We start from the raw sequence: 12,289 nt of genomic DNA on the forward strand, positions 1-12,289 counted from the left end.
AATGCTCCCCCGGGGGTCTGGCTTACCTCCCTGCCCTGACCTGTGTGTGGGTCCTCCTTACCCACAACTGGCACCGCCCACGCGCCACATTTTCTAAGCTTGGGTGAAGAGTGCAGCTCGGGGGTGAACAATCCGCTGCTTATTTCGCACAGCAAAGCTAACGGTGAGTCTTGACAAAAAGACCTGCTGCGTCGGAGCAGGGGGGAGACAGGGGAGAGAGGAGCCCGCTGCACCGCCAGTGCACGGAGCTGCCTTGCATCAGGCGCGCTCCCCAGAGCGGCGGTGAGCTCTCCCTTGAAGCAGCGGATCTGTGAGGCTGCAGCACCGTCCCCGCCGAGCCAGAGGATGGTGGCCGCGAGTCCGCGCCGGCACCTCACTTGCGGACGTCACCATCGCGCGCCGGCGGCGCATGCGCGCGGAGCACGGCTCGTGCCGCTGCTTCCGGGGCGAGGCGGCGCGGCGAGCGGACCGCCGCCATGGTGCCGGTGGGGCAGCCGGGCTGCCGGGCCGCCGGGCGGGGCTTGGCGCTCGCTGCCGAGGCGGAGCGGCCCCACGGGTGCGAGCAGTGCGGGAAGGCCTTCGCGCAGGCCGGCGCCCTGGCCAAGCACCGCCGGGTCCACACCGGGGAGAAGCCCTACCGCTGCCCTGTCTGCACCAAGGCCTTTGCCCTCTCCTCTGGGCTGGTGCTCCACAAGCGCACCCACACCGGGGAGCGGCCCCATGCCTGCCCACTCTGCGGCAAGGCCTTCATCTCTTCCTCGCACCTTGCCCTCCACCTGCGCTCCCACACGGGCGAGCGGAAGTATCAGTGCCCCGTCTGCGGAAAGCTCTTCCTCCAGTCCTCCCACCTCGTGCGCCACAAGGCCATCCACACTGGTGAGAGGCCTTTCAAGTGTGAGGACTGTGGCAAGCTCTTTGGGCGTGCCTCACACCTCACGACCCACCGCCGTGTGCACACAGGGGAGAGGCCTTTCAAGTGCCTGCAGTGCGAGAAGGCCTTCACGCAGAAGGCTGGGCTGGTCCTCCACGTCCGCCTGCATACTGGGGAACGGCCCTACAAGTGTGACAAGTGTGGGAAGAACTTCCGCTCCTCTGCCCACCTCATGTCGCACCAGGTTCTCGAGTCAGGTGAGAGGAACTTCAAGTGCTCTACCTGCGGGAAGGCCTTCAAGCAGGCATCGTCTCTCAAGCAGCACCTGAAGACCCACGAGGTACATGAGCCTCACCGCTGCTCAGTCTGTAGCCGAGCCTTTTCTAGGTCTTCTTACCTCCAGCTTCACCTGAGAACACACAGTGGGGAGCGGCCATACCACTGTTTGGTTTGCAACCGGACATATGCCAAAATTTCTACCTTTGAAAAACATTGTAAAAAGCACCAGCAGGATGAAGAGAGACCTGATGCTCAACCCAGGTCTGTGACCACCAGAGCAAAAGCACTGGCTGAAAAGAAAAAGTGGGAGCAGAAACAGCAGCACCAAGATGACAGCCGCAAGCAACCTCACCAGGCTGACCCAAAGCAGCAGCAGCAGGCAGAAAGGCTGTAAGAGTCACTAAAACAAGAACTGTTCCTGGCCCTCTGTGGCATGGCTCATGGGAGGTAGAGTGTCTGGTTTAATTTTGGTCAAAAGATAATGCTGTACCAGCATTACTCCAGAGCATGTTTCCAAATAGCATTCTTTCTCTGATGCAAGGTTCAATGCAAACACTTCTCTGGGGCGCATCAGATATGTAAAAGTCTGCTGAGGCTCCCTGCAGACAGTGTGGTGTGCAAAACGCTCCACGGTTACAGGGGGGATTCCACCTTGTTCACAGGCCCTGGTGGTTTTATTTTATGTCAGCAGCGTTTTCTAACACAGGCTTCCAGGAGTTCCTGACCAAAGCACCTGCTTTTACCCAGATTTAAAGAGCGATGCTTCTTCATATGTGGAAATAAATTGAGTTGTAGTCTCTTAAATGAAGGGAAATTTTTTGTTTGAAGAGGCAAGAGAGGTAGTGCATCTACAGAAAACAGTTTTGTGTCAACAATGGGTTTAGGAAACAAGCGGGAATTTATCCTCCAAAACACAGTTTGTTTTTAAAAGCACTGTTCATAGTGAGATGATAGCATCTTTGAGCCTTTTCTGGTTTTGTCACTTTATTACAACAAGGCGTTGTACTTGGCATCCAGATAATGCTGTATATGAAGTGCATCTAAAGCACAGCAGATTTTATTGGCAAAGCAACTTAAGTCATCTTTCTCAAAACTGTTGAGGGCAGGTGTCAAAAATCTGTAATTCATCTTAATTCATCACATTTGAAATCCCAGCTTGTAGTAAAGGTACAAGACTGATTTTTATTCTTTTTTTTTTTTACCTGATCTTTTGGGAAAGTAAAATGTAGTAACAAGGGAATTCTAAGCTCTGTCTCCTGAATTAAGAAATTGCTGTAGCTGGCCAGTCACCACGCTGAGGGAATGAGGCAAGATGCCACAAAAGGGTTGCTGTTGAAGCAGAATGTTTCAGATAGGTGTGAGATCAGACTCCAGTGAGTACTAAATAGCTTTGTAAACATTAATAAAACTGCCTTTATTGCAGCAGTGTTGTTTGTCAGACAGCACTTTGTAGTGACTCTTTATGTCAGCTTTATGTCATTCTAGCAACAGTACTATCAGGCTACTTTATGCCTTTATTTATGACTTATTGTTACCCAGGAATTTATTATAGCAGAAAAAAGGAAGCAGTGAATTAATTTAAAGTGCATATTTTTAATTTTTTGTACCAAGTCCCTGATGTTATTTCCCTGGCATTGTGTGAAAAAACATATTATGCACTTTAAGGATCTTTTTGGATAGGCTTCTGGTTTTGGTTTATGTAGCATATTCACAACTCTGTTTTAAGGCCAAAGAAGGAATTTTCCAAAAGCTTGCACACTGAAAGTATTGCAGTGTATCACACCAGAAATCACATTAATAGGTGATAGAGCTCGATTACATCTAAGAACTAATTTACAGCTAACAAAACTACATTAAATAATTGTCTGACTTACTGCACTTCAACATTTACTTGATGCTGGGTATACTAAGATATAACCCTTATTGCTGAACGGATGTTTATATTCAGGTGGTTAATATACTTTAAATATTTACATAGTCAGATATGTCAAATCAGATGTTTCTAAGCCAGAGTTTCTTGTCATGACAGACTCTAATGTAAATTTTTGCTACAATCTTTAGATTTTGTTTTGTGACCAATCGTGTTGTTTAGGAGGAACTAGACACACTCAGTTTTATTTCCAGTTTGGTTATGTCAGTGCCATATAAGCAGAGTTCTGTCTTTTTTTGTATTTCAATTCATGTTATTAAAATTATATACACCACACTCTTTTCCTCCAGTCATTTTTTTTAATCCCATTCTCACCTAAACATAAAAGTTTACTTATGAAAGTGAAAAACATTTGCTAATTTTCTAGCATTCTTTAAAACTTATCTTGCAAAGGTAACTGCAAAATATTGATTTATTTCGGGTATTTTTCTTTGCCAAACATGGACAACAGTGCCATGGTGGTTGTGTCTATACTTGTAATGTGCCATGCTTACATGCACAATCAAAATTTCAGTTGCAGGAAAATATAGAAGTGGCCTTTTAAAGATCAGTTTTATGTTGCTCCTTGATAGTTTTGGAGGTGTTTTGTTTAAAAAGCTTCCAATTTTGCTCTTCTAGTTTCCTGTCTTCCCCCTGCAATTGGAAGTCAACACTGTTCGGGATGCAGGATGAACTCAGACTGTGTACAGTAAAATCCAGTGTCTGAAATTTCCAGTGTATTTCAGAATGGAAAAACTGAAACTGTTGCAGGAATTAAGGCCAGGCAAATCCTTTAGATTTAATATGTGTAAGGGGGAATAAATTCAATCCATGGATCACTCACAGAAATGCTGCCGCTTTCTTTTGAAATACCTGTTTCAGTTTAATGTACAGAGGGAGCAGGAATGTGCTTCTGTGTCACTAGACTGCCAGGAGGGAGAAGCACCGAGGGAGGAGCACCTCTGAGTGCCCTCATGGCTTGCAACACAGAGTTCTGAATGCATGGGAGATGTGGCCTAGCAGCACAGTGCTTTGTTTACACAATTACTTTACTCTGTCCAACAAGGTCAGGAATGTTCCTTCTCGGGTCTGTAAAAGTCTGCATTTGATTTGTGGAAAAAGCGTATTTTGTTTTTCTTTTTGAAGATAAATTGTTTTTGCTGTCAGCCGATGAACTCTGCTACTGAATGATTCAGTGTGAATGCAATTCCATCGGCAGTTAACAAGATGAAGATTTTTTTTTTTTACATGTGCTAACAGCAATAATTAGCACTACCAGTAAGATTAGATCCTATGTGGAAGAATGTTTTTGTGGGGGTCTGTAAGTGCTCTTCCAGTGCGGTAATTTTGTGTCTGATCCAGAGAGAGCGTTCCCTTTCACAGATGTATTTCGCCTAAAATTATCTGTGGAGAGAATAAAAGCCCAAATTCTAATCTCTCAGAGCAAAAAGTAATGGCAGCATTTTAAATTATGAAAATGTAGTTCAACACTGTCTGTCACTTTTCTAATTTGCAAAGTTAATTTGAGTCTGTTAAGTGTCTCAAGCTCCTCCTGTTGTTGTACTTTCTTCTTTTGGTTTCACTTTTAGTATTGTGGATAAATAGTTCTTGTCTTGACAGGGCATTTAATATATGAAGCCGTCCATTGGTGATCTTCCATTGGTGCTCTTCCTGGTGGGAAATTCACTTGCATCCTCTTTTATGGGGAGTCAAAAGCATAACTGACAAACATGTCCAAGCATCAGGTAGGCACTGCTAGTGTAGTGCTGCCATTTCATTCTGAGGGAGCCTTCAAGGGCCCTGAGGGTCCCACGGTGCAGACCCCAGAGCTCCATGTTACCAAATCAGCCTTTCTGCAGGTCATCACATGCCAGTCTCCACTAATAACAAAAATGTGGATTTTCTGAGCTCTCCTGGGATTGATGCAATATCAAATCAATCTAACCAATGCCAGTGGGGTACTGTAAGAGCACAAACACCTCAAGTAACCAGCAGGCTGATTCTGTTGACTGGGATGTGGGCATAACTAAAATTGTTTAATAATGTCATCAGCTTACGACCGTCCCTTCCTGAAAAGTGAACTATCCCCACCAGAGCCTGAAAACTGGTCTTGATAGGACTGGCACTTATAAGTATCTAGCCTGTTGTTACTGGGAGGTTAGTGAGTTGCTTAAGCATTTTGAGCCTCCTTCAGAGCCAGCTGTGATGTCTACCTTGTAAAGCTCTGACACCTGCTCCTTGGTCAGCCCCAAGGCTTGAGCGATTTTTCCCCAGAAAGCCTTGCCACCCTTCTGAGTCCCTCACAGCACTACTCAAACCCCTTGTTGGCACATGTTGCGTTAAGGGGCAAAGTAGTTTTGGCAGAAAATAAATCCCCTTGTGTTCTAACACTCCTCACTGAGCTGGGAGGCTAGGTGCAGCTAGGTTTAAATTCTGAGTGATGCCCAATTCACCACTATCAGTCCAGGCGCGTTTAATATATATTAAACTGTTATGGTTCTGGATACACTAATAGCGGACTGCACCTTCAGCCCAGTTGTGCTCATGAACTAACACGGCCTCACTTTGGTCGCGTTCAATGAGAAAACCCAAACAACTAGCTACCTACACAGTGCAGTTTATTTAAATAACAAATACACAAGTTCTTTTGGATTGCCAGTGATAGTGACTGTCTGCAAAGCACGTGCGAATACTAAAGAGGCTAGCAATATAGCTCGATTACAAATGTGCTAAGTTATAAAACCACTCTATATAGAGATTTCTAAGTTCCCTGAGGAAGCACTTGGTATAGCCAAGTGTTCAAATCTTACCCACAAGCGTCCTTATGGGGGGGGAATAGAGGCTCAGCCCATCGACTGGTCCCAGAAGTCCACAATGGTGTCTTCTCTCACATCCCCCTTTTCTTGGGCTATTTTTATACTATTTTTTATCTTCAAGGTGGAGTTTGAGTGACTCTAGTCATAAATACTTTCATTATGATTGGTGTAAAATTTTCTTGCCTCGCATTTAAAGGTGTAGTTTACAAAAAATTCAGGGCGCAGACTCAAGGAGGAGTGGTCGCACCTTGGAGGTGGGCAGCTTTTGGGATGGAGGTGTGTTTTGGTGTTATAATGAGCAAAGTTCACTAAAGAACAGCATTTCATCAAAACCAAAGAAAAGACAGATTTTTGGCTCAGGGTAACAAGTAGGCAGTTTATCAGTTCTATAAGACCTTCGAGGGCTCCATTTGGTCCCCAAGTTCCCAGTTTATCACAGAGTTTTAGCTGCGGTGCCTGCACTCTGCTCCATCCTTCGCACTGTTTTTCTTTCGTGGCGCCATCTCTTCCCATGTTTGCTGGATTATCACAGGGTTTGGCCTTGGAATCTCCACCCCACTCCACTCCCTGTGTTGCTTTGCAAGCAATATTGTACAGGGAATTGCAGATGTAGCAGATTCTTCACATACCAGCTGTGGCTGTATTTTACCCTAGAAGCCTTTTGATTTTATACCTTTCCTTAATGTGTGACCAATGCTGTATTATTGGTCATTTTTCGTAATCATTCCACAACACGGCAGCATCCTTTTTCTAGGCTGCACACAGGAGTCTGTGGGGACCCAGGGCATTAGCAGAGGGTAGCTGGCTGTGGCTGTGCCTGTGTGTTCGAGGGGGCAGTGTGCAAGAGGGATCAGCAGTGGTGAGGTTTCAGCAGTGGCACCTCATGCTATGTCCTTTGGTGAGTGTTGCCCAAACTGCTTTGCCTGCCTCCCCCATCACACCAGTGTGCAGCTATCCCCACAGTCTGCGCTCTCAGCTGAGGCACTGCCTGTGTAGAGAGCAGCGGGACACAATGGGAGCAGAGCTGCAGTGCAGGTGCAGTGCAGCAAGGTGCCAGGTAATGCCTCTGTGAATTCCCAGCAGTGGTGTTGCTAAGTCAGGACCAGCTTTACTGCTAGAAACATGTGCATAGTCATACTACGTCACTTCCTGCTCCTGCTGTTGTTGCTCGCCAAGGGACAGGACAGCCTGCTCTGTGGCTCACTGGCTCTGCCAGCATTCAAGCCACATGTTACACCTACAGCTCTTTGCTGCTGTGATGCTGTGCAGAGCTGCTGAAAAGGCTCGGTCTTGGGAAAGGATTCCTCATCCATGTGAGCACTGCTGGTGCGGTGAGGCAGAAAGCAGGTGGAACTTGGAGACCTGCCAGACAGCCTCACCAGCAGGCCCTTGTGCTGAAGCATCAGACTCCTCTGCTGAACTCAGGTTCAGGCCCAAGAGAAGGTCATGAGAGTCCCATCTACCCTGACTAACCTTAGGGACGCTGGGACAGACAGTGTCCCCATTCATTGTCCTCACATGCTGCATCAAGTCCATACAAGTGTTTGAAACAGCTGAACTGAGAACTGATGAGGATGTTAAAAATGTAGTGGAAGTAACTTGGATGCTAAACAAGCTTTCAACAAATGAACACTACCCTAGGATGGCAAAAGTGCTTTTTTTAATTCTAGAGGGAGTACAAGATGTTGACTTTCTTGTATGCATGTCTACCCGAGTGTCCCCTTTCACAGCTTTGGGGAGGCAGATAAGAATACCAAGATGGCTCCTGTCTGAAGAAATGTTGTTTTGCACATGAAATCATTATAAAATGTGGAATGAGGTAAAGACAACAACATCTGCAGCCATCTTTGTCATGAATTTGTTGCTGTAGATTTTGAATGCCATGAATGCCTAACTCACAGGTATTGCTGAGCTGAACAGCAAGTGCAGACTGAAAAAGGCAGGAGCATAGGCTTTGGGAAGGGTTTTAGTTTTGGCTTTGTAAGGCTCACCAGTGCAAGTCACTGGATGACCCTGGCAGCATCTAGAACAGCAGAAGTCCCGTGAAGGTGCGTTGTGCTCCTTTGGACTCGCTGGTACGTCTGCCAGTTTGGACATCCAGGCGGAGCATAGTGATGATGGCAACCTTGAGCTGTTTGGCCAGCCACAGTGATGCCAGGGAGGAGATGAAGGCTCAACAAGAAACCCCAGGGTGTGAGCAGTAGCAGTACTTCAGGCTGCATCCTCCAGCCTTCCCCTCTGTTAGTGAAGGGCAGCTGGGGAGCTGCATGCAGCCTGGGACAAAAGGACACATTTTTCACCAGACACTAATTGCTCCCCAGGGACCGAAACAACATTTTATTCTCACTGTTTCCACGCACTCCAAAGACTGCGCCTGGTTTATGTTAAAGCTCTGTGGTCACACTAGGCAGATTCCGCCGTCCCTTCTCGCTGAGCCTGGAGACCTTGCCAAGGCACATCCCAGGCCCAGAAGCTGTCACCAGCCCAGGAGCCCCATATACTTTCAATTCCAGTTCTGCAGGCCGTTAAAAGCAGGAGGAGCCATCAACAATAGAAGAGCCTGGGCTGTTAGATGGTTATTGCTTTGCCTTTCAAGCCAAGGGTGTCTCAGTTTGCCAAGAAATGCATGGGCTGTGCAGAGCCCCTGTGACAGGACAAGGGCTGTGCAGCTTGAGTTGCTACCATGCATAGGGTGCTCAGAGCACACAGGAATCAATGGAAACTTTTCCATTCACACCAGTGGGCTCAGAACCACACTTCTGTAACCAGCCCCTCTGCATCACCTCCTACTTCAGCCCTTGAATCTCCCTTTTCCCTTTGCAAACAAGCTTGGATAGCGGCATCCACCTGCCTCTAGCCCCATGCACCTACCTTGCATACAGCAGCAGGGAAGGAGCTGGAGACAAGGCTATCACGCACGGTATCCAACCAGGTGGGCACTGGCCAACAGACTTTCCTGAGCTGTGCGGGTGTTTCTTGTTTGCAAAGCCGCAGAACTTAATAAGCTGCTTAAGTCTAGCTCCAAGGACCCCCTAATTGCACCCAATCTTTTTCCCAGAGGAGTGATGCTACTCTGCATCTCTCCAGCATGAGCAGGATGTGCTCACCTGCTTCCCACCAACTCACTTATGCTCAAAGAACTCATTGCAAGCAGCGGTGACCATCGCAATGAAGGCTACAAACTCCTGGAAGTCACACTCTGCATCCCCATTGCTGTCCAGAGCCTCTATGACTTTGTCCACAGTCTCCTGGGTTTGATCTCCTGAAGGGATAGAAACACGCAGCCAAAGCAGAAGAGGATCAGAACAAGGCCCAGACAGTAACATGTCCCTGCTTCTCGGGTGCTCTTATGGCTGAATCTCTGTTCAGGCACATCCCAAATAGCTTGTTGCTCTTTCCTGCCTGTGTTGGGGCACCGTCGTGTGCCTTGCAGCAGCATCTGTACAACAGCAGCCCTCCTGAAGTGGGAGTCACAGCCATAGCTGTTCCGCTGGGAAGGGGCAACCTGAGCCCCCTGGGGCAAGGCTGTCCCCCCTTCCCAGGGAAGGAAATTTCCCTAGTATCCAATGTAAACACCAACCCCCCACTCAGGCTATTGCCCTTGTCCTGCCACCTGCTGCTCCTGCAGAGTTGGAGCAACGTTTAATTCACCACAGTGTAAAAAACCCACTTCTCCTGTGCTTGCTTCCCATGGGAGATGGAGTTAGCAGAGCCCAGCAGCTGCTCGACATGGTTCCCTGAACCTAGCTGGGCATGCTGCACAGAGGGCAATACTTAGGCAGAGGAAATGAGTCAACCCGTTGTTAATGAACTCCTTCGGTTCCGATTTCTTCAGCTTGTGCTTGTCTCCCTCCTTCCCTGAGTACTGGTGGAGGGCATCAGTGATGGTGATCATAGCCTTCGCCAGCTCAGACATGGTCACAGCATGTCCCTGAGGTCAGAGGGAGTGATGGGTGTGTTAGCCTGGGCAAGCTCCAGCGATGCCTTTTGCTTTGCAAGTACAGCCACCCCAGGGCTCCCTCCACATATCAGCAATGCTGGAGCCCACACTCAAAACATGCTGCTGAAAAGCACCACTAGCAGCTCTCACATCAGGGATGAAGATCCCAAGAGATCTTGGTCCTTCCACTGGGAGCTCTCGAGGCAAGGAGAACCACAATGCAAGGAGTGCCCAGTAAAGAACTGGTGCATGCCAGGAGCTGACACATCCCTTGGGAGTGATCTGAGTTTGGCACCTTGGGTCTCTGTGTGGGCAAAGCGTAGGAGAGAAAACAAGGAGAAGCTGCAAAGCCCTGGTGGCTTCCAGCAAGGTGCTCCTACGTTTTCCATGTGTACCAACCTGGCTTGCAGGCAGCATGTTGTCACTTCACCTCTTCTTTGGTTCCTGCTGCTTAACCCATTGCTTTGTTCTCTGTGCTTGGGAGAGGGGCAGGCACGGTTTTAATTTCTGCACATGGAGCTTCAGAAAGGTTTTGCTGTACCCTCTGTCACAGGCACTCTCACCTCTGCCTTTCTTGACTGCAGGACTGGATCCAACTGAGCAGTCAGGATTTGGATCCAGCAGTTCCAGGCAGGAACCAGTTTTGATGAGTGCCAGCAGGACAAAATAAGCACATCTCTTCTAACCTCCGTCCTCCTGTGCTTGATCTGGAGACCCTCTTGGGAATGTTAATAATTGGGATTGCAGTGTTTCCTGCAGATTTCATAAACGGACAAACCAAAGAGACTCTGATCAAAAAGGAAGAGATGCAAAACCACCTTCCCAAAAGCTGTTGAATGCACTGATGCTGTGGGGGAGGGGGAAAGACTTATTGTCTGGCTTCATACCCCATGGATAAATGTCTCCTGTCCTGTGGCCTGGCTGTGTTTCACCACCACAAGGCCTGATGCCGAAGGCACTGAATCTCATCCCACGGCCTGACTCTCAAGCTGCTGCCCTTCCCCATGCAGCAGTTGGTGTCCAAACTGTGAGACTGTTTCCCATCAGGTAGGAAATATTCCTAAAGCACTTCATGCATGTTTCCTAACAGCTCTTTGCATGCTCATGACCTGCCTGCACTAGGCTGAGCTAGCTGCCAGCGGCACTGCCTGCTTCCAGCTGCAAGACTGAGGAGTGTTTCAGCTCCCCACTGGCCTCTGCTGTAGTGGCAGAGCTCAGACCTGCAATGGTGCCCCCCGCGCCACCCCTCCCAGGGCAGCAGCCTGCCTCCATCAGCCAAGCACCTGCCCCAGTATCCCCCGGCCCCTCTCACCTCCCTGCTGGCAGTGGGGCTGTGGCACAGCAATGCAATGTGTCCGGGTGCAGGCACCCCAGGGACTCACTGGCTTCTTATGCCCTGAGGCGCAGAGCTGCGGGCCCTACCTCAGCACCCACGGCACCAATGGCAGCTGGGGGTGGGGGTATCCAGAGCTGGGCACTGTGCCCACGCTATGCAGCAATGCACACAGGGACATATTGACTCACTGCCAGCTCAGGGCCAGAGACGTGGGAGCCATTGCAGAGAAAGCTGCCGTTGCGAGAAAAAAATAACTGGGCAGTCAGCAGGAGAGCTGGCCTGGCAGCATTGCTTGTGCTGCCACTCTTGTCCACAGTAAAGGCAATGAATTGTGAGCCACAGCTAGGTAGGTGCAGTCCGAGCTGGGCTGGGGGCCCCAACACCTGCCCCAAGGCACCCCGCAGCCAGGGCCAGGCGCATAGGAACGATGGAGCCCCCTTTCCCCTGTGGGCCCTGACCCAGGGCTGCAGCATCCTCTGGGGCAGAGGTTTTTCTTTGCATGTGATGAGAATGTCCATCACGGAAGCTTGTGCCTGCGGTCTCCTGTCCCTTCACTGTGCACCTCTGAGATGGGTCTGGCTGCATCTTCTCTGCCACCCTGTCAGTCTGGGGGACAGTGGGACCCTTTGCAGGGGAGTTGCAATTGTATCAAGCTGCAAGTGATTGAAGGACAGAGCTGGCAGCAGCTCCTCCCTGATGCATACTGGGGAGACAGTGCCAGGTTCTGGGGCGTCCCTTGCCCTCACTGTTGTGGTTTGGCCTCAGCCAGCAACAGAGAACCACGCAGCTGCTTGCTCGACTCCCACAGCCGTGGGAAAAATCAGCAGAAAAGGGCAAAACTCGTGGGTTGAAATATTATAATTTAACAGAACAGACAAAGGGAAGAAAAAAAAAAAAAAGAAAAACAATAACACTGGTAAAGGAATATAAGAACGCAATTACAGTACCGCCGCGAAGCGCACCGACCGGACCCGCACTGCCGCAGCCCACCCCCAAGTGGCGACTGACTCCCCCGCCCCGGCTAGCTCCTTTTATAGCGGGGCATGGGTCACGTGGTATGGAATACTTGCCTCCCCTGCCGGCTCCTTGGGGAAATTAACCCCATCCTTGCCGGAAGCAGGACATTATCCACCACTTA

The 12,289-nt window shown here is 49.1% G+C and overlaps 1 protein-coding gene across 1 annotated transcript; it reads right to left on the reverse strand.

The window, feature by feature from the left end:
* Positions 1-8,997: 8,997 nt before the first annotated feature.
* S100B (S100 calcium binding protein B) lies at positions 8,998-9,791 on the reverse strand (the record flags this gene model as incomplete). The annotated part of the gene is made up of 2 exons (XM_082484013.1): positions 8,998-9,134; positions 9,650-9,791. The coding sequence occupies 2 exons, from the start codon at positions 9,789-9,791 to the stop codon at positions 8,998-9,000; spliced, it is 279 nt and encodes a 92-aa protein (XP_082340139.1).
* Positions 9,792-12,289: the final 2,498 nt, after the last annotated feature.

This window comes from Vanellus vanellus (genome assembly GCF_965231255.1).
Source record: "Vanellus vanellus genome assembly, chromosome: 5".
NCBI classification, from domain to species: domain Eukaryota; kingdom Metazoa; phylum Chordata; class Aves; order Charadriiformes; family Charadriidae; genus Vanellus; species Vanellus vanellus.